The 19,968-nt window shown below is 36.9% G+C and overlaps 1 protein-coding gene across 3 annotated transcripts; it reads right to left on the bottom strand.

Moving 5' to 3' along the window:
* Positions 1 to 214: 214 nt before the first annotated feature.
* On the bottom strand, positions 215 to 9,881 carry trpc4b (transient receptor potential cation channel, subfamily C, member 4b). Of its 3 annotated transcripts, none has more exons than XM_068318110.1 (12): positions 9,819 to 9,881; positions 9,028 to 9,427; positions 7,194 to 7,712; positions 3,890 to 4,226; positions 3,529 to 3,668; positions 3,001 to 3,314; positions 2,696 to 2,891; positions 2,390 to 2,584; positions 2,189 to 2,230; positions 1,987 to 2,076; positions 1,842 to 1,896; positions 215 to 1,660 (listed from the first exon to the last, which is right to left on the bottom strand). In XM_068318110.1, the coding sequence occupies exons 2-12, from the start codon at positions 9,403 to 9,405 to the stop codon at positions 1,461 to 1,463; spliced, it is 2,466 nt and encodes an 821-aa protein (XP_068174211.1). In that variant the 5' UTR covers positions 9,406 to 9,427; positions 9,819 to 9,881; the 3' UTR covers positions 215 to 1,460. The 3 variants fall into 3 exon arrangements, with proteins under 3 accessions (XP_068174211.1, XP_068174210.1, XP_068174209.1); XM_068318109.1 differs by having other exon boundaries at positions 215 to 1,896; positions 3,890 to 3,968; positions 4,143 to 4,226; XM_068318108.1 differs by having other exon boundaries at positions 215 to 1,896.
* Between the last annotated feature and the right edge of the window lie 10,087 nt (positions 9,882 to 19,968).

Genomic DNA, 19,968 nt, shown 5'->3' with positions numbered 1-19,968 from the left:
CACTGTCTCGTGCATCTTAAATCCATTGACCTACTGTTTTAACATTCTGTCATTCTTACCTGATGGTGGGAGGAAATTTAAATTATGTTGTGAGGTACAGAAAATATGGTTAATGGTCTGTGGAAGGTTGTGTGAAATACTCCAGCTAGCTGGAATAGATAAAAAAATTATTTTATCAATAATAATGACAGAGACAACTGAGCTATGTGGTAAAATGAACACTGCACTAAATTTATTTTTATTATGAAAATAAGAAAACAGCACATCCTTGATTGAAGCATCTCATTACTTTACACACAGTACCAAAGAAAAAGCCGTCGGTAGAGGAAGTCCACGTAACTACTGCATATAGTCCACTACCATAAATTAGCAGACTCATCCCGTACAGTGAGGTCTTTCCTCTGGTAAACAAGGTGAGAGATAAAAATTTAACAGGAAGCTAAATCAAAATTTTCATTTCTTGTAGTTTTTTTTTTATTGTTGTGCTGAATGCTCTTTCTTGATATTACATCAGATTCCATGGACTCAACTTTTCCCCACTGAATGGTATGTAAGGTGTGTGTTCAAAAAAATTGGAAACACGTCTTTTGAATGAGAATTTTTTTTTTTCTGACAAATTTCAAGTTGATTTGCACTAAATACCTTTTCCAACAGGGGAGTTAGGGGGTTTTTTTTTCACCACAGGCAAATATACATATATATAGAGGAAGAAAAGAGGGGGCGACCCAGATCTCTGGATTAGCGTGGTACTACATCAACTCGAACATTTGTTCAAACTCAATGCATAATCTATTCAAATATTACATAGAGAAAAAGAAAATCTTTATCTGCTGTTTGTTTTCTGGAGCTTTATTTGCATACATGCATTTTTTGTAAAAATGGTGAGCTACCATACCATGCAAACAGCAAATGAGAAATAGTATTTTATTTATTGTATATCTAGACATGAGATAGATAATATACAGTATATCAGTAAAGGGTAAGTTCAAGGTGAATTTGGATATAAGGCAGCAGGGCTCTGTGGCTCTTAGGAATTAAATACTCATGGTATAATATGAAAGACAAACTACCTACACATCTCATCACTCACCAAGGTCAGGCCTTACCAAGCATTGTTTTGTCCTTCATTACCAAAAAGAGAGCAAAGAAATATGTAATATCATCATACAATGTAATTATTATGCCATTATATAAATTGTAGGACATTCATTTAAACAGAAAATGACTTAAGTATTGTTGATAATGAGAAAAGTAATTAAACTCAATTAACTTTTCTAAAAAGGGCAGGTTGATGAAAGAACATTAAGTTCCACAATGTATAAAAACTGATTTTTTTAATTTGCAGACACACATTCATGTCTATATTGTTTTGGTTGGGGGTTTCACATGCTTGGCATGTTCCCTATGGTATTGATCGATTTCCTGAAGGTCGTCCTCTTGTTTCTGTAAAACTTTAACGATCACTTTCTCAGTTTGAAGTTTTTCTTGGTTTTGTCCACCAGATCCGACCTTATCTTTCTCTGAGAGTGAATACATTTCTTCACATTTATGCGAAGGGAGTCTGCTCCCTCTCTGGGGGGGCTCAGCATTTGCAAAATCATTGGATAGCGTGTTGTGAAGCTGTCCTTCACTGGACAGAACAACAGAACAGCTGGCTCGCCTGTCAGAGAAAAAAGAACTGGTATTGTTTTTTGCCTTGGTCTGGAAGGAGGTGTCTAAATTAAATATGTTCAGCATCTCTTGAGGTTCATCAGTTAGAAATTTTGGAGAATATTTGAATGAATTTCCAGGGTAAGCCAAGGTGCAACTTGCAACTCTGCCTTTCGAGTTTTGAGTTTTACCCTTCATCATTCCCAGGACTTCATAGCGAAAGCTGGAGATATCCTGCTTAAGTTCCTGTTCATAATTGAAAAGTAAAGATTAAAAACACTTACAATGAAAAACAAAAATGTAAGTGAAATTATAATACTGAATAAAAGTAATTACTTTGAAATTTTCCTCTGTCAAGCCTTCCTCTGTCTTGGCGTCTCTGATCATTGCCGCCACATACCGCTTGACAAGGTTCCTCAAAACCTCCTGAAACAGATACACCCTTTTCAAAGACAAAACTAGATAACACTTCAGAATGAACAAATAACTAAGACACAAATTTGAAACATTACAATATAGTGTGAAAATATATTTCTACCTGATACTCATGGTTTGATCTTACATTTTCAGCTGCTCGTATCTATAATATAAAAAAAGCAAAGCAACAAATGATTTCCTTTCCTTTCTCAAAAAGATGTTTTATAATCAACATATCAGACAAGAAAACATGGAATGTATTAAAAATATTTACATCGAATGCTGCAACCAAAATCAGAACAAATGTTTTACAAGTCCTTACCCCCAAACTTTCAAAAGTTTCCAGTTTTTTTGTGCATGATCTCTTAAAGAAATGCATCTTTATCCATCCAATTAAATAATAAACTGACTTTGGGCTGGGTATAATATTGAATGGAGACGGCAAAGTCCCTCCTTCCTCAAAATAGCTCATCCATAATTTTGTTCTTGCAAATTTCCACTCTATATCAGCATGGTCCTGAAATGCAAAACAACCAACAATTATTCAAATCCTTATAGAGAGTGCTGCAAGATAAATTTGTGTGGTACTAGAACCATAAAATAGGTAACCACTGTGAGCACCACTCACAGCAATGTGCTGGTAGGAGTTGTTCATCATTGCAATTAGCATGTTCAGAAGCACTACCAGAGAGATGATGTTGTATGTACCAAACATGGTGCTGCCCACAAACTCAGTGAATTCATGGTCTGGCTCCACGTTGGTTACATAGAGAGAAATTAGGCCAAATATAGACCAAAATAATGACTGCAGTGTCTCAAACAGCCTGAAAAGCAAAAAATATAAATAAAACAATACACTGGTTAAAAACAAACCTATTAATTATGGTAATTGCAAGTTTGTCGGGAACAATTTATTTAAGAACTATAACTTGCGTTGAGAAGGCGTTGTTTTGTTTATTACAGCGAATCCCCTTGCAATTATTGATTTCTTCCGTTTCATAATAAAAGTACAGCTGGTTGAGGCCATTGGCAAAGGCTATTAACACTAGACAGTAGATGAAGAGAAACTTAAGGATGTCGAGGAGCATACGGCCCAGTGAAATCTGTAGGGGACCCAGATGAGAGTTGGCAGTGAAAAGGCAGATGAGACGCAAGGAGCTGAAGATGTTGGCTATTGCAAACAGGGCCTCTGCCACCAATGTTGGGTGCCACATTTCCCAGCTTCCTCTGGGTTTTTGGCCGCTGTACTGTAAAAAATAAAAAATAAAATTGATAATAATACAGAGAGCATTACAATGCAGTACAGGAGTCACTACGGTAACAATACAGTAATTTTTTCCCCTTGAACCTTTTTTTTAATGTAAGAGAAACTGCTACAACATTGGATGTATTGTGTTGATAAGAACATAGTTGATTGAATCTGTGGCTGTCCAGTGCATTGTTTTACAAGATATACAATACCTTTGTATAGGCAACAATCTTCAGCGAAATGGTTGCAAGATACAAGGAATTCATTATGAAGTCCATTAGGTTCCACCAGTCATCCAAGTAATCTTGGAAACCGCTTGCCCACATCTGTTTGATCTCAGTCCATATAAAGCCTTGGAGAGATGAACAAATAACAGAAATCATTTATCACTGTTACATCCTCACTTATGCTCCTTGGGGAATAGCAGGCAGCCTGTTAGTGTACATAAAACCATGACCTCAGTCATCACTTTAGTTTTGACTTCCCTCTAATGAGTGTGACCACACTGAACAACAGAATATGACAGCATAATGTGTTATATCAATGTGTGTATATGTGTATGTTCGTTGTTACCAAGCACCCAGGGCAGGATCATCCATTCCACAGTGGTGGGTGGTGGGCCCTGAAAGTTGGGCTGTGGAGAAACTACATGCTGTGAGGCCAAGAAGAGTAGAAAGAGGAAGGTCAGGTAGGAAGAAGTGTGACAGATGAACTTGATGAAAGGTTTACGGATGAACAAGCCATAGCGGCTCTTTGGAGAGATCACGTAGAAGATGGATAACAGTGGGAAGAGGAGGCCGATGAAGATGCACGTGAGGAATTTTACAGCCCAATGATGCCTCCTCCAACCGGGGAACTCATCATACCACCGGGAGGCCAGCAGCTGCTGACAGTTTGGCTGAGCAACAAACTGAAAGAAAGAGAGCGTTGTAATCTAATCTTAAATTCTGTTTATCTTGAAATCCAGACAGAAAACAGTCACCAAATAAGATTTGGAAATAAGATTTTTCCCACCTCTACAACCACAATGTTTATTTATTATTTATTATTGTTCTGTGACATGTAGTTTAGTTAGGCTCTAATCCAATTAATGTTTGTGAAAATATATGAAACTGTTAATTTTCACACCCTGAGCCCCATGCCAGTTTAAATTGCTACTAAACCAGTTATTAAAATTTAAAAAAAATTTTTAAACATAAATGCAATGTTTACTCGTTACAGGCCAACCAGAGGAACATGAAAAACCTCCTTTTTATTCCTACGTGACACCTGAGTAGCTGTAAGTGAGGATGTTTAATAAGCATATGAACAAGTATTCTCAGCTGATGAAACAGCAATCCATCCCAATTTTACCTGGGAATCTGGACAAAACACTCTTCTTCACACATAACATTATTTTCCCTGCAATCTCACACTCCCCCAGGTATGATTAGAAAAACTGCTAAACCCCCTGCTGCTTAACCACGGCTGGGACTGGAAAATTATTCATCATTATTAATACCGCTGAACAGAAAATAATTTATCTAACATCACAGAATTTGTAAAACCCTGAGACACAAAAACAATAATAGTAACATTACTGACAATAACCATTTTTATCTTACAATCATGCAAAACATGCATAGGGCAAATATTTAAGAAGTGGTCTCTATGTGGTTTCATATGTGCTGCTCATACACAGCATTTATGGCCTGTGAGATTTGATCTTAGCATTTGTTGGACATCTGGTGAATCTGATGGAAGTTAATTTCAATTTAACCAAATTAGAACTAAATGGACTCCATTATGGTGCTATGGAGCATTAAATTCAGTGTGATGAGGTAATATATCATTGCTGAATCTGACCTTTTAAATCCTTCCTGTTTGTCGTTCTGAGATGTTAACGGGGTCATAACATGACTGGGGGCAAAAAATGGCATCTGGATGATCCAGACCTTTCTGGAAGGTGAAAATCCCCCAATCTACATGTCACACTCTTCTCTTCAAAAACACATTTTAATTTGTGTCCTCAGGCACACTCATATTGATTTTTTATTGTGTGCTGCCAATCAGTGAGCTAATTAAGAACATCAAATCATTTCATGTGACCAAGACCTTTATCATTTGTTTAGAAGATAATTCACACCTATCCTGAAATGTTAACAGATACGTTCAGATCAGTTCATGTTTTACTAAACAAATAATGTTAGTAGAGTCATTGCTTGTAGTTGTATGATTTTTTTTTTTAAATACATTTAAAAAGTATCCCTGAATCCAAAAGGCCACTGACAAACGGGAAACCATCTATACCGTAGACATTAAACAAAGATGTTGCCGCTTATGTGGATATCCAGAGCTGTTGGTTTAAATAGTCCATTCAGCTTGTGGAATAATTTGGTGCACTAAAACTGGTAAACCAGTAGAGCTGCACCGCTCAACTAAAGTTCTTTTTTTGTTTTCAACACAAATAGATGATTTCCAATGGGATTCTAAGTACCTTATACACAATGTAGGATAATGGAGTCAGCCTTTCACTGGCCAACTCAGCTGTACTGTTACAGAAAAGCAGTACAAGCAATGAAACACCCACATTAATTTTATTTCTTGATGTTGACTTATGGGGTGTCAGTTTGAGGGCATCTGGTGCACCAAACCTCGTAGTGGCCCATCCTCTAATTTCATCCAAGTAGTGGTCACCTCCCTCAGTGCCAGTCCTTCATATTAAATCTTTGCTTGTCTCTCAGATATTTTACTGGCGTGCTAAATGACCTACACACGCTGGTCTCTCTAAGAAGTCAAATCACAAGTATTTTGAGATAAATCCAATTTACATCTGAAATATGCCCTAACAAAACTTTGGTGAGAAAATTGCTTTTACTGTTCACATTTAATTCTGTCTTTCAATGGGTTTAACAATAGAAATGTTGGTACAGTTGATCAAACAGAATTTTGCAGAGCTACACAAGGCATGCCTGAGAATATAAACGGTTCAGAAATTACCAGAGTTCTCCTTCCAAAACTTTATATTTGTCACATCAAATTCATATATCAAGATTCAATACAGATAAGACACCAGTGATTGATATATATTCTTTTGTTATTTATAACATTTAGATTTTTTTTATTCATTATGCAACCTCTCTCTTAACTTATATTGCTTTTGTGCCAGCAATCTGTTGCTTTCAGGTTGTAAAAGCGTTTTCCATGGAGACTAATTGTACCACATAGACTTTGCAATGTTCACACTGATTTTTCCTTTTCACATTGAGTGAGATTTTTCCACTCAATGCGAGAATGAAAATCAAGATTTTTCCTGTGTTCAACAAATATCAGTGCAACGAATTTCAATAAATTATACATAAATGTTAATTAAGTTGCTGTACTTGTGATGTGTAAATTTTAAAGTACAATATTTCAGCACGAATGGCAGGTGGTATTTATCCAGTGGATAAGTACTCTAAAAGAAGATGATAAAAGACAGGAAAAGGTTCACTCTCTAATTAAAATATTATGAGTATGTATTTCAGGGAAATGGCCATCATTTATTCCGTCATTATCCCCAATTATCCAACTGTCACGGGACTGTCTGAAAGAGCTATTTAATGCATTGCTAAAAGCCAGTCTGACAATTACGTGTTGTTCTTAGTCCCCAAGGACATCTCCACCCATCTCAAGCCATTTACAGCCCATCTTGGCAATGTTCTTGTAATTTAGTCCGTGTTGTCCAATCAATTTAATTTTTATCCCTCACTGGACTTTACTTTTATGCAATGTAAAACCAAATCCTTCTTCCTTTTACTTTTGCAACCATCTTTCTTTTCTATCCAGACAAGTGCAGCCCTGAGGGATCACAGCATTCATCTGACAAAAAGGTTATGAAAATCATTAAAGAGATTACCTCTTTCTGGCAGTATTTGATAGCCAGCTTCAGTCGAGCTAGATCGCTAGTATTCTCATCCAGTAGAAGGTTGACGTCATCACGATAGTTGAGGACTATTTCTAATTCCTTTGAGCTTCTGGTCTGGTCCAAGAGGTCCTTTGCAAACTGTTTACACATTTGGGACAGCTCCTCATACTCTGACTTGAACTCGTTCTCCACTCTGCTCAGGTCCTTCAGCTCCCAGCTCAGATGAAAAGCTGTGAGGAAGGGATCCTCACTGGAGAGAGCAATCAGGGATGGGCTGGAAAGGGCCTTGTAGATGTTCAGTCGAGAGCGTGAATGACGAAGACCATCCACATCTAAACTGGACACGCATTCCACACAATTGCAGAGCACAGCATGTGGCTGTGGTATGGAGACACCTCGTTGCAGAAGCAGTTTGATAATCTCGTAGTTGTTGGTATGGGCTGCAAGGATGATTGGAGTGATGTCTGGCGTGAAGTCTGAAAACTGTTTGTCCAGCAGAATTGGTGGGACCTTTTCAAGAATCCAAGAGAGGGAAAAGACACGAAAAACGGCAACAATATTACTTTATCAGATAGTTTCCAACATAGGACTGCTTTCTAAATTCCTCCAGAACAGAAAAAACTACTTTGAAACAATCTCATTCCATTGGTCTTGAGTTTTTACCCATAAGATATGAGAGTGAACACAGCAAATGGCTTGAGGTTTAGCTCACCCCAAAATACCTTCCTGGATGGAAGCAAGTACAGCATTTGTTTTCTTCTCTTCATAAACACCACATTCATTATATAAAGACAGAAACATCAGCTCATACTACATAACTGTCAAGAATATATCTGAAAGTAACCGGAAGCTTAAAACTATTTCATCTGCAGAAGACAGACAAACATTTTATTGAAAAAGTATTTGTCTGCAGCTAAAAAATCCACAGTGGTACATCAAAGAGTATCAGTGATGCAGCTTTTCAGAAGAAAATAAATGATAGATTCCTTTAATAAACAACCATGGTAAAAAATGAAGCGACAGGGGACAACACCGCTGTGATGTTTTGATCCTATGTGAAAGACTTCTAGACTGTTTAATTATTAGAACAATCATGGAAATAATCTCATATTAACTGTTACACAGAGCATGAGGTTAAACAAAATGTTTATCTTTTTACACATTTGTCTACATTTGTCATAAAGGAAGATTAAAGACATCACAAGCTTGTGGTAAGGTCATAGGTGTGTTTCACACAGACGACGTCATTAGAACGTACCTTTAATACGCAGCCAAATATCATTACCACAATGCTATTTGTTCTGTTCTAGCCACGATTTATACCCTTAAATCTGGAAATGGATATTAATAGTCTTGTTTTCAAAATCAGTTTGTCTTTAGCATTACTGTACTCCCAAACTTAGATAGATAATGCATGACCTTTCAGATAGCAAATTATACTCTACTTCTATTTTACATTATTTGTGTTCCTGTCTCACTTTTTGTATTCGTCTATTGTTTTATTGTAAAAGTATTTCACACTTTTATCTTACAATTTCTTTCTTGGCTCTTCCCTTCAACTGTACTATGTGTGAGCGTGAATTTCCATCAAGGGGATCAAAAAAGATATATTGTCTTATCATCTTTCTTATCATGTCATCTCATCTTATGGGAATATATCATACAAATAAGGGTATACTGAGAATGATTTCACGGGCAGGTTGGCGTTCACTAAAAGAAGTTTAGGGATGCCAAATTGAGCTCAAAGATATGAAAGAAATATAAAAATGAAATGAGAGTCTGGCTATAAAAACTGAATACTATGATGGATCTACAGGTGACCTACCTGTTTCTCCCCACGTGGCTTCTTGTGGTTCAGCAGCAGCTCCACAGCCCCTACCACTTCTTTGCGGATGGCGTGCAGCAGAGCGTCACCCACATGCACATCATAGCTCAGCAGCAGGTCTATGATTTCCAGGTTCTCATTTTCAATGGCAATAAGAAGGGCTGTGCGTCCCAGGGGGTCGATGCAGTCGATGTTGATCCTGAAGTAGATCTCAGCGTCCTCCAGGGCTTCTTTCACGCTGGCATAGTCCCCCTTCTCCACGGCCCCCAGGTAGGCCCGCTCCATGGCGGAGAGCTCCGATTCGGCCCGCACAATCCGCAACGGGATGCGGTCTCTGTACGTGGAGTTGTCAGCTTTCCCGTAGTACAGCTGTGACATTGCTGCAGAAGCATCACAGTCTCTGAGAAACAATAAGTGGGAGAAATATGAGCTCTACTTTCAATCTTTGTTAATGCATCAGACAGAATTCAGTTTTTACAACCATAAAAACTGAATTTTTAAACGTCAGGAATATCCATTTGGAACACGCGGTATAACAATTTCAAAATTCAACATTGCAATTATGCTTAAAGATAGTGAAAGTACTTGTTTGTCTTGGGAATATCCAGAATATATTTCTTTATTTAAACATAAAGATAAATCTGAAACAGTTAGTCTGCGACACTAAAATACCACATTTCATTTCCATTAGAGAGATGCATACAAGTAAATGCATACAAGAGTTCACTTTTACGCCTGATAATATAAAAGAAAAACTGCATCCGAAAAAGAGAAAGACACTGAAACTTTACCTTATTTCGACTTGTGCTGACTCGACTGCAAACAAGACTCTGACTGTCCGGAAGGAAACTTGCGTTTCTTATTACCAAAGTGTCCGTGTCATCCTCTGCCCACCCCTTCAGCTCCCGCGTACGATGCTGTGACTGACCCGCACATGTGTGCGTAAATTTAACGTTTCAAAAATTGCGCTATCAATACTCGCTTTCTCAAATCTTTACCAATAATATACACAACATTAATTTTGAGTGAGTTTAAAAAACAAACAAACTGAACCTACTGGTTCAGTTGAGAATTTTTTTTTTTTTACACAGAGAGGTAAATACAGTACTTATACTGTATGTCCAACATCCATGGACGTCATATTCAATAAAATGTAGTGTACATACATTTCTCTCTTCCAATGGCTCTGTAGCTTTGCATAGAGGAATGAGATTAAGGTTAGAATATGTTTTGTAAATTATGATTTGTTCGAGCACATTGATTGAGTCAAAACAAGATCAGGAGATAACTATTTAACATGTTTTTATTTTCATTTAATTGGATCCTACATTATACTCTTTTTAATAAATTTTACACAACTGCCAGATATCCAACTCCAGTATATTTGAAATGTATTGCCCCCAAAAGATAAATGGTCCATAATGTCAGTCAGTAAAATGTATTTATTATGAAAACAAATTTTTTCAGGTCTCTACATATACATAGTGGTCGTTCCTAAGCCTACCAACTCCTAGAATCAGAAAAGCAAACACTTCCTGTATCAACTGCAAAACAGAAATTTGTGCAGGAGTCCAAAACATCGATTCGTTTCAGATCAGCGCCCGCTGTGACTCTAAATATCAACATCTCCAGGAGTAAATATCTAAAACACAGCTCCTGATGTGTAACGCTACTGTGATCATGTTGCAAGAGCAACGGGGATTTATAGCAATGTAAGGGCAACCATAAACAACATCCAGCAATTTTTTTGATCATACTTTATGGCAATCGCCTGCTGATCATCTGTCTCACCTTTGCTGAAGAACTAGACAGATGCCATTGTAAGATAAATTACGTTTGTATGATCCTAAAACTGTCCTGCTTCAGCTACAGTACGGTACTTACCAGAATTAACTGCCTGTACCCTCGCAAGCAGCCTGAATTTAGCTCCGTCTGTCTGGTGATGAATTCTTCTTTCTTCATTGTTAAGTATAAAAGAACATAAATCTGGAAAAGTGACTCTTTAAATGAAGCATGTGCAACTGTTCCTCTATCTGGAAGTCTATTTCTTTGCAAAATTAGTTCATAGTTTATTTTTTGTACCATTCTGTCATTCTCATTCTTGAACGTGTGCTCAATCTTTTCCTGCTGTCATTGTTTGAGGCTGTCATTTTGGATGCCAATTCTCATCAGCTGTCACAACTGTCCAACAGCACAAGACACACAATCAAGCCTAATATCTTCACCCCATCTTTCAAGGTACTATTTCATCTGTACAGTTAGTTGATTCACACTCCTTTACGTGTATCTTACCTCAATCCCATCGACCATTCCTTGTAGAGTCATCAATTCATTTCTAACTGTCTCAGCAGTCTCATAAGCTACCACCACCAGTGTCTGCATGTTTCCTGACTAATGTTTGTTGAATAAATCATGTGTTAAGGTTAGGCGACGCAGTGGTGTTGTAGGAGCCATTAATCAAGTTTGTGTTTTTTCATTTGCTGAATTTACAGTACACTACATGAAGTTTGTCACTGTGCATCAGTTTATTTAACATGCTGAGTAAATCCATACAAGCACAGGCATAACAGATCATCCAATCGTACACAGTTTACGTTGAAGTCTCACGGTTTTTACACTTTGGCATGTTTGCATGTTGGATTGACTCAGGGCAACTACCTTCTCGCATCACAAGATTGAAGTACAGTATAAAAGTTACTTTATTTTTAAGCTGAAGTTTATGTTAAATGGGAACCTCAACTAACAGTGATGACTGCTTGGACCTTATTTGTTACAGAGCATCAAAAACAAGGCCTGTTCCCACACCCTGCTGAGTGGCTAACCTAGTTGTTTGGTCAGGATAGTTGCTACAGGTCTCATGTTCGGTCTGTATTGCTGCAGTCCCATTGCAGTGGTCCTGTGTATCATTTTAATTAACCTGAGGCCCATGTGTTGAGACAATCAATGAATTAAAGTACTTTAATGCAGCTCTGTTGTATAGGCCAGTGTGCTTAGAGTGCATGTCAGTAAAGAACAATTGTACATGTACATACAGCTATCGTGAGATACAACTGCAATACATGATACAATACAAAGCAGAGCTCTGTCATGAAATGGAATCAAATTCAACTCTCTATTAGAGACAGATTTGATGAAACACTATAAAATGAGATAATAGAAAGTAAGGAAAGCATGTGATAATCTGTTTCTGCTCTAGTGACCTTCAGATCACTATTCCACAAGGGAAAGCGTAGTATGCTGAAGACTTGACATGTTGTTTTTTGAAAATTTTAATTAGGACAAAGTCACTATCAGTTTTGTAGCAGATCTGAATGAAACACACTGAGGCTGTGGCCAATTACTGGCCCTTCATGAGACTAAAACATGCACATGAAAAACACAACCCTTTTTTGGTGTTTATTTTGGGCTGAAAAACACTTCATGATTATCAAAAATAGTTTCTGAAAATACCACAGTTTAAAAAGCAAGTGATTGCTTCACAGTTTGAATGATGTGAAATCCCCAATATAAGGGTAATTACTGTGGTGCAACTTAAACAATTAACGACTTAAACAATTTAACATCAGTTTTAAATTGAACACTTTGAGTGTGCATATTTGCATGTTCAAATTTTTTATCTGCATCCATAAGCAAGAACAAAATAAACTACAGTATTTTAATGACATGGGATACTCAAATCCATGTAGAGAAATGGTTACTAGATCAAATCTAGTGACACACATTTAAAATGTATTATTTTTTCAGACATATTAAATTGATTTACGGTTGAAATTTCAGTGATAACATATTTACATGTCAGCATCTTTCATCATTATGAACCTGAGAAAAACCTTGGGGAGCACTACACCCTTCTAGTTATCTATCCTGCTTGAGTTATGGGTTCTCATTAAATGTTCCCTTTTCTTCATTGATGTTGTTATACGGATGTGCCAGACAGAATTGTGTCTGCTTCAGTGTGACTGTGGCACACCCTGTGTTTGTGAGAAGACAATGTGCATGATTGCAAAAAACATTTTCCTCCATTTGAATCAACAGAATCTCCCATTTACAGGACTTGTGGTTATTATTCTCACTGAAGCTATTATCTGATTACATTCATTGCATTCATCTTCACAGCCATCTGGTTGGTGTAGTTTGTTATACAGCATTATCCTAACCAGCAGTACAATAAGTTATGTTCTTAACAGAAGAAATATTTGAGCTGACTTTTTTTCTGTCATATGTTCATTTTAAATATCTATACTGTATACATTAATAAATGTGCATGGCCTGTCATAAAGTTATAAGATTGACATAAGTCAAAACATGTAAGGCTCTTAATGCGAGATTTTATTCGAGGAAGAAATTGTTAGCTCTTATAAATATTATAAATACTGTATTGTAAATAATGCAAAGAACACTATGGAAAATCTATATTATATAATATATATGATTTATAACTTGGCTCTGTGGTTGGTATTGGGCTGGACAGTGTGGAGGTGTTTGCTGGAAAGAAGATGTGGCGGCACCTGAAGGGGAAAGCCGAAAAGAAAAGAAGAAAAAACAAACATATATATGTGTGTGTGTGTGTGTGTGTGTGTGTGTGTGTGTGTGTGTGTGTGTGTGTGTGTGTGTGTGTGTGTGTGTGTGTGTGTGTGTGTGCATGTGTGTGTGTGTGTGTGTGTGTGTGTGTGCATGTGTGTGTGTGTGTGTATATATATATACATACATACAGTATATATAGATAGATAGATAGATAGATAGATAGATACATACATACATACATACATACATACATACATACATACATACATATATAGTATGTATATATACTGTATATATACTGTATACACAGTATATATTAGTGATGTCAGGCGATTAAGAAAATTAATTAATTACAGGATTTGTAATTAATTAATCTAATTAATCACATTTTAATCTCATACCTGCTAGAGGCCCCCAAATAAAGAATTTAAACTCTAGAACATTACAAAATTGTAGTGCATGAATGATCAATAGAATACACCAAGAAGAGAAGATTTGAAATCCACATTTTTATTGGTTAAGTGTGCTTTATAAATGAAATTCAAAAGAAAAAAGGCCAAGCACATCAGCAAACCAATTGGGCCAGGTGCATTTCTCAAAAATGTAATACAAATACAGTTAAATAAAATAAATAAAATTCAGAAATAAAATAAGGCTGACTCTCAAATAGGCCCATAAGCAGACGCTCAATCAAAATGAATACTAAAGCTGACTCAATACAGCAATTCAAAATGAATGGTATAACATGTCTCTAAATAATGCAACATCAATAGCAAGATGCCAACAGGCTTTTCCTTTAAAAGGCTAAGCTAACGTTACAGGAACTGACAACAGATAACTCTGTCCTTGACATGTTTTGCATTTAAATGATACGTTAGGCTGGAGCTGCTTCAGCGATATGAAAATTCTCTTTTACAAAATGTACAAATCACTGCGTTTTTGTTGATAGTCCCGTCTTTGTACGTTTTATAAATAAACTTTCCGCCCAAAGGTCTGAGTGGGCTTGCCTCGCTCTCCTGTGTCGCGTCCATCTCTGTTGTCAGTCACTCTGCTTTTGACCAGTGGTGCAGGTACGAAGTGACATCACTGCAGCCTACGGGTTCCTCAATGGGCCAAATTTCAAATGCTTGCTCATTGACTTGCCACGATTAATTGCGTTAATTTTTATAGCGCGTTAATTTGCAGCATAATTAATTAATCTAATTAACGCATTAAAAAAAATAAAATAAATAAAAATATATATATATATATATATATATATAATGTGCCCACAAGAGGGCACAAGTCAGTGTCTTAGTGTGCTGACCCTTCACTTCAATCCCTTAATAATGGAAACTTTCCAAACTTCAGAAACACAAAGATGCATGACAGCTCCTCTATTTTACTCTATTTTATGTATATTAGTTCTCCACCACTAAAACCAAGCTGTTGTTTCTGAAATTTACACCACTGATTTCTGTAAAATAATAACAATATGACTTGATGATTTATTGAATTAAGTAGAGGGGGAAATGGTTTATGTCACTCGATGAGCCTGATCTGCTGCATTGTCTTTTTTAAGGTCTCAAGACACTTCATGCTTTATTGTCTCCGTCTCTCTCTTTTTCTCTTTGGTTACAGCTTTTGAGACCCATGAAAATCATAGGTCTGTTATCCATTTTAGTAGAAACATTTCTTGAGATGTTCTCTTGAGTGAATTACAGATAAACTATTTAATGGGTATTTAAACTTTCATACACACTGTGTGGACTACAAATCTGGGCCAAATGTTTGTCTCTGGGATGCTGAGTGCTCCACTCACTTTTAATACCTAATGATTTTGATGGTGTTATTGCCATTGTGCCAGCACCTGGTGATGAAATCTGAATTGAGTGCTAAAAGTTAAAACTTCTTATTGTTGATTTTTTTTCCAGTATTCAGATGTGCATGGTTCCAACAGCATGGCAATGGTATGTCAAACACCACTTGGATCACTAAGGAGGACAGACAGCATGACTAATGATAATTCTACCATATAAGATATAATTTCTGTTTATTAATAAACCAAAGAATAGTCTTGTCTAGTCTACATGGAGTCATCTCCTACCTGAATATCTTTTGATGTAAGATATTATATAACAAATTGCTTGCATATTTTCAGAGAAAGATCTAAAACACATATTTTATGAAAAAAAATCCCTTGCATAATACATAACACACATCTGCTTTGACTTCACAAGAGGTAATCGTTCTTTGCTAACTGCATATGTGGAGCCCATTTGGTATTGCAGTCCAGCTCTCTGTCAATGAGGTACACTATGTATCGGCTAGGCAATGACCCTGCTTCTAAAAATGAACACTGATGCAATAGTCAAGCTACCAGGAGAAATTCTGAGTCGTTAGATGAGTTTTTGAACTAATTAGGCTGACAGTCTTTCAGCTCTGAGGCAACACAGCAACACTATATAACTCGACTGACATGCTATGCCGGGTTATCTAAAGATAGGGGATCACGATGAAGGTTTGTTTTCCATGTATCACATCTGACTGTTAGCTGTTGTTAATTCCACTGAACATTTTATAATGTATTAACAACAATAAAGTCAGACTTTATTTGATTGACCATGTGCATTCAATGAGTTGATATTATTTATTTTTCGGCATTGGCTGAAAGATTGAGTTGTAAATAAATTTTAGATATTTTATTTTTAAATTGTATTTTGATTTAATGGAGACGCAGTGAAAAAGCTGTAGGAATTTATATACTTCCCTATTTTTTTTCAAGCTTTGTTATTCTTGTTTTAATTGTTTGTTGTTCTTTGCATGAAACACATTAAATTAAATTAAATTGACGATGAATTATACATTGGTGTGTGATAGTAAAGTAAATGACACATGACATATACAATTGTCAGAATTTATTCAAGTACAATTTAAAAAATTATTCTGTAGGATGTTTTCTGTGATACAAAACATTTTGACAACATTTTTAAATTTTTAAAATTGAGTACTTATTAATGTGTCCAAATACCCAGCTGGAATCTGGAGAAGGATCTGTAGGTGATGATGTGTGGAGGTTATAGTTTCTGTTTTTGTCTGTCTGCAGGGCTGTTTACCAAAGTTAATGAGATCAGCAGCACCTCAGCAGCTGACAAAAACTAGCAGGAGTTCGTCAGTTTGTGTGCCTGTGCTTATTAGAGATGTCAGCAGGGGACATGTGTGTGTGTGTGTGTGTGTGTGTGTGTGTGTGTGTGTGTGTGTGCGTGCGTGCGTGCGTGCATGCGTGTGTGTGTGTGTGTGTGTGTGTCCGTGTGTGCGTGCATGCATGCGTGCGTACGTGTGTGCGTGCTTGCGTGTGTGTTTGTGTATATGTCTGTGCTACATGTGTGTATGTGCTGAAGGCAAGAGGTCAAAAATTTCTGCTTAGTTTCATGGCTAAAACTCATTTCAGTCAGGAAGCTTAACAAGCTCTTTGTTATAACACTCAATTCTAATAGATGACTAACCTTGGAGCTAAAAGACATTTAAATTCAATTACAGTTTGACAGAGGACTTAGAAATAGTTGAAACATTCTCCAGAACGTTGGAACACCCACGTAAAGCTGTCAATCACAGGCAATTCATTATGACAGTAATTTTAACAAAATGTATTTAGTTCTGTTCAAGTAAAAAGAAATCGAGAAATAACATTGATAATATTGAGATACAACACAGTTTGAGAGAAAAAGCATTACTTCCTTACTTTTGCAGGTGTGTGTAGCTTCTCCACAAGCATCTAATGAATGCACCCTGTTTCATCTTAATGATATCGTTGCTGACTAAGTCTCTAACTTTAGATCAAGCAGAGCAGAGCCAGAATACATCGTGCTCAACAGACACTAGAAACTCAAAAGGAGTATGGCTTTGGCGAAGTAATTTCCCGTTTGTCTTTCTTTTTGCCTGATAAAAATGATTTCAGCTGGCAGAGTGGTCATATGTCACCAAATATCCATATAGGGCAAAATATTTTTAGTTTTTAAATAGATTTTAAAGAAATACTAAATCAAAAACAAAGTTTGTAGTTATGGATTGATTAATGATTGCATGGTTGCTGGCTGGCCTTTACATGTGTCCTTTACTGCCACTACATCAGTCAAGTAATTTAGGAAATAATAATGCCAGTTTTGACATTGCCCTGATACCCCTATTGCTTTTGCTCTTGAGCACAGCACTACATGTCATACTTCATTATAATCTCTATAATACAGTGTTCTTACAACAGTCCAACAGCATCACCCAATCAGCGCACAAAAACAGAAACCTTGATTTAATACCACTTAGAGTCAGTCCTTGAATGAACATTTTTGGAAACCCACCGTTGGTTCTAGATGCCATACATAATTAGCATCATCAGAAATAACTTAGTGTCTAATAAAATCTTTTAGTTTTATTTTATGTCAGGACATTTTCAAAATAAGCAGGGCAAAATCACTTTTTTTTCTTTTCAGGTACAAACATTTGTACCTGGGTAAGCAAATGGTGACTGTATTTTTTTTTTTAAAAAAAGGGGGGGGGGGGCAAACTAATCAGGAACAAACCTGAACTTCAAATCCAGGTGGGAACCGATCTGCAATTACTGCCTGCTAAACTGCAGCTCTGAGCTCTAAACTATGCCAATTTTTGGTGTAGTTTTCTGATCAAGTGAGAATGAGATAGAAAGTTTCAAGTTTCAAGTTTATTTATTTTTATATAGCCCAGATTCACAAACAATGTCTCAAAGGGCTTTACAATCTGCACATGGACGATATCCCTCTGACCTTTGTGCACTGCAAGCAGTGCGACCCTCGCATCGGATAAGGAACAACTCCCCCCAAAACCCTTTTAACAGGGGGAAAAATGGATGGGAGAAACCTCAGGAAGACTACAGAGGAGGGACCCCTCTTCCAGGAGTGGACAGACGAAGCAATAGATACCGCATGTACAGATTAACAACACAATAATAATAACAGTAACAATAACAGTAACAATAAATGTATAACAAAGGCATGCCGATCCATCCAGTAGAGGGAGTCACCACCAGCCGATGAAGCACACAGAGGTCACCGATTGCCGAGGATCCACCACTCTGAGGACAGACCAGACAGTGCCTAAGTCATTCAGCTCAAAAAAGTTAAAGTCAAGGTTACTCTGGCAAAACCCCAAAACCACAGCAGAACCAAATGAGGCAGAACCAGCACTCCCCTAGTGGATGGTGAAACAGGACCACTGTACAGCTTGTGCTATCGCCAGCCATGGAAGCAGACAGAGGTAGCCGATTGCCGATGATCCACCACACAGAGGCCTGTGAGAGAGAACAGCAGAAGAAGGGAGAGAGACAGAGATAGCAGAGATAGCAGGGGGAGAGTGGTGCTAGAGGGACCAGAATAGCAGAGGATTAATGGGAGGCAGGGGCCTAACTAAGAAATCCTATGACTCGTTGGCAGGACTAGGCTAAACCTAAACATTGAGACCGCCATCCCCGATATTACTTATATGTTAGGTCGAACAGATATGTTTTGAGTCTAGATTTAAAGACATTTACAGATTCAGACTGTTTCACAGGAAAGAAGCCTGATAACTGAAGGCTATGGCTCCTATTTTTGGAATCTCCATTGACCACACGTATCACTACTGTAAATCCTTGAAGGGTAAAGCTCCAGTCAGGTAATAGGGTATTATGAACGCTATTAGGGCTTGCCAATTGAGGGTTTTGTGCATGAGGATAAATTTAAATTGTATATTATTAAAATGGATTTTACAGAATGTCAGTGCAGGGAAGCCAGTTTGAGAGATATGAGATCTCATATACTCCAGCCTGTAGGTAATGCACAGAAAAAAATGCATTGTAGAAGCAAAATGTTCTAACATGTTTTTAAATAATAAAGAAGGTACTCCTTCTGAAAATCCTCACAATCTCATAATTCTGTTAATGTCATGAGATAATCTCATCTCATTATCCTAATTATTGAAATTGTACAATAGATGAGTTCCATATGTTTTCATTGATGAGTGTAATTTGTTTGACATCCATATAGCAATGAAAATTTACGGAATGTTTCCTTGCAAAAATACATTTCAGGTTTCCAAATTAGACAAGTGATTATTATTATAGAGGCTCATCCTGTGGTTTTATCCTGCATTGTGAAGATAAGTTGCATTGATAAATGTTTGTACCTGAAAAGAAAAAAAAGTGATTTTACCCTGCTTATTTTGAAAATGTCCTGACATAAAATAAAACTAAAAGATTTTATTAGACACTAAGTTATTTCTGATGATGCTAATTATGTATGGCATCTAGAACCAACGGTGGGTTTCCAAAAATGTTCATTCAAGGACTGACTCTAAGTGGTATTAAATCAAGGTTTCTGTTTTTGTGCGCTGATTGGGTGATGCTGTTGGACTGTTGTAAGAACACTGTAT

Source organism: Antennarius striatus, chromosome 6 (genome assembly GCF_040054535.1).
Source record: "Antennarius striatus isolate MH-2024 chromosome 6, ASM4005453v1, whole genome shotgun sequence".
Taxonomy (NCBI): Eukaryota; Metazoa; Chordata; class Actinopteri; order Lophiiformes; family Antennariidae; genus Antennarius; species Antennarius striatus.
The sequence above is the reverse complement of the archived record's forward strand: the minus strand, read 5'-3'. Positions and strand labels throughout refer to the sequence as shown.

Excerpts from the sequence above, each read along its gene's own strand:
- trpc4b (XM_068318108.1), bottom strand. The coding sequence starts at position 9,405 with ATGTCACAGCTGTACTACGGGAAAGCTGACAACTCCACGTACAGAGAC. Across the intron at positions 4,227-7,193 it reads TCAAATACTGCCAGAAAGAG|TTTGTTGCTCAGCCAAACTG; the intron begins GTAATCTCTTTA and ends TCTTTCTTTCAG. Across the intron at positions 2,231-2,389 it reads AAACTTTTGAAAGTTTGGGG|ATACGAGCAGCTGAAAATGT; the intron begins GTAAGGACTTGT and ends TTTATATTATAG.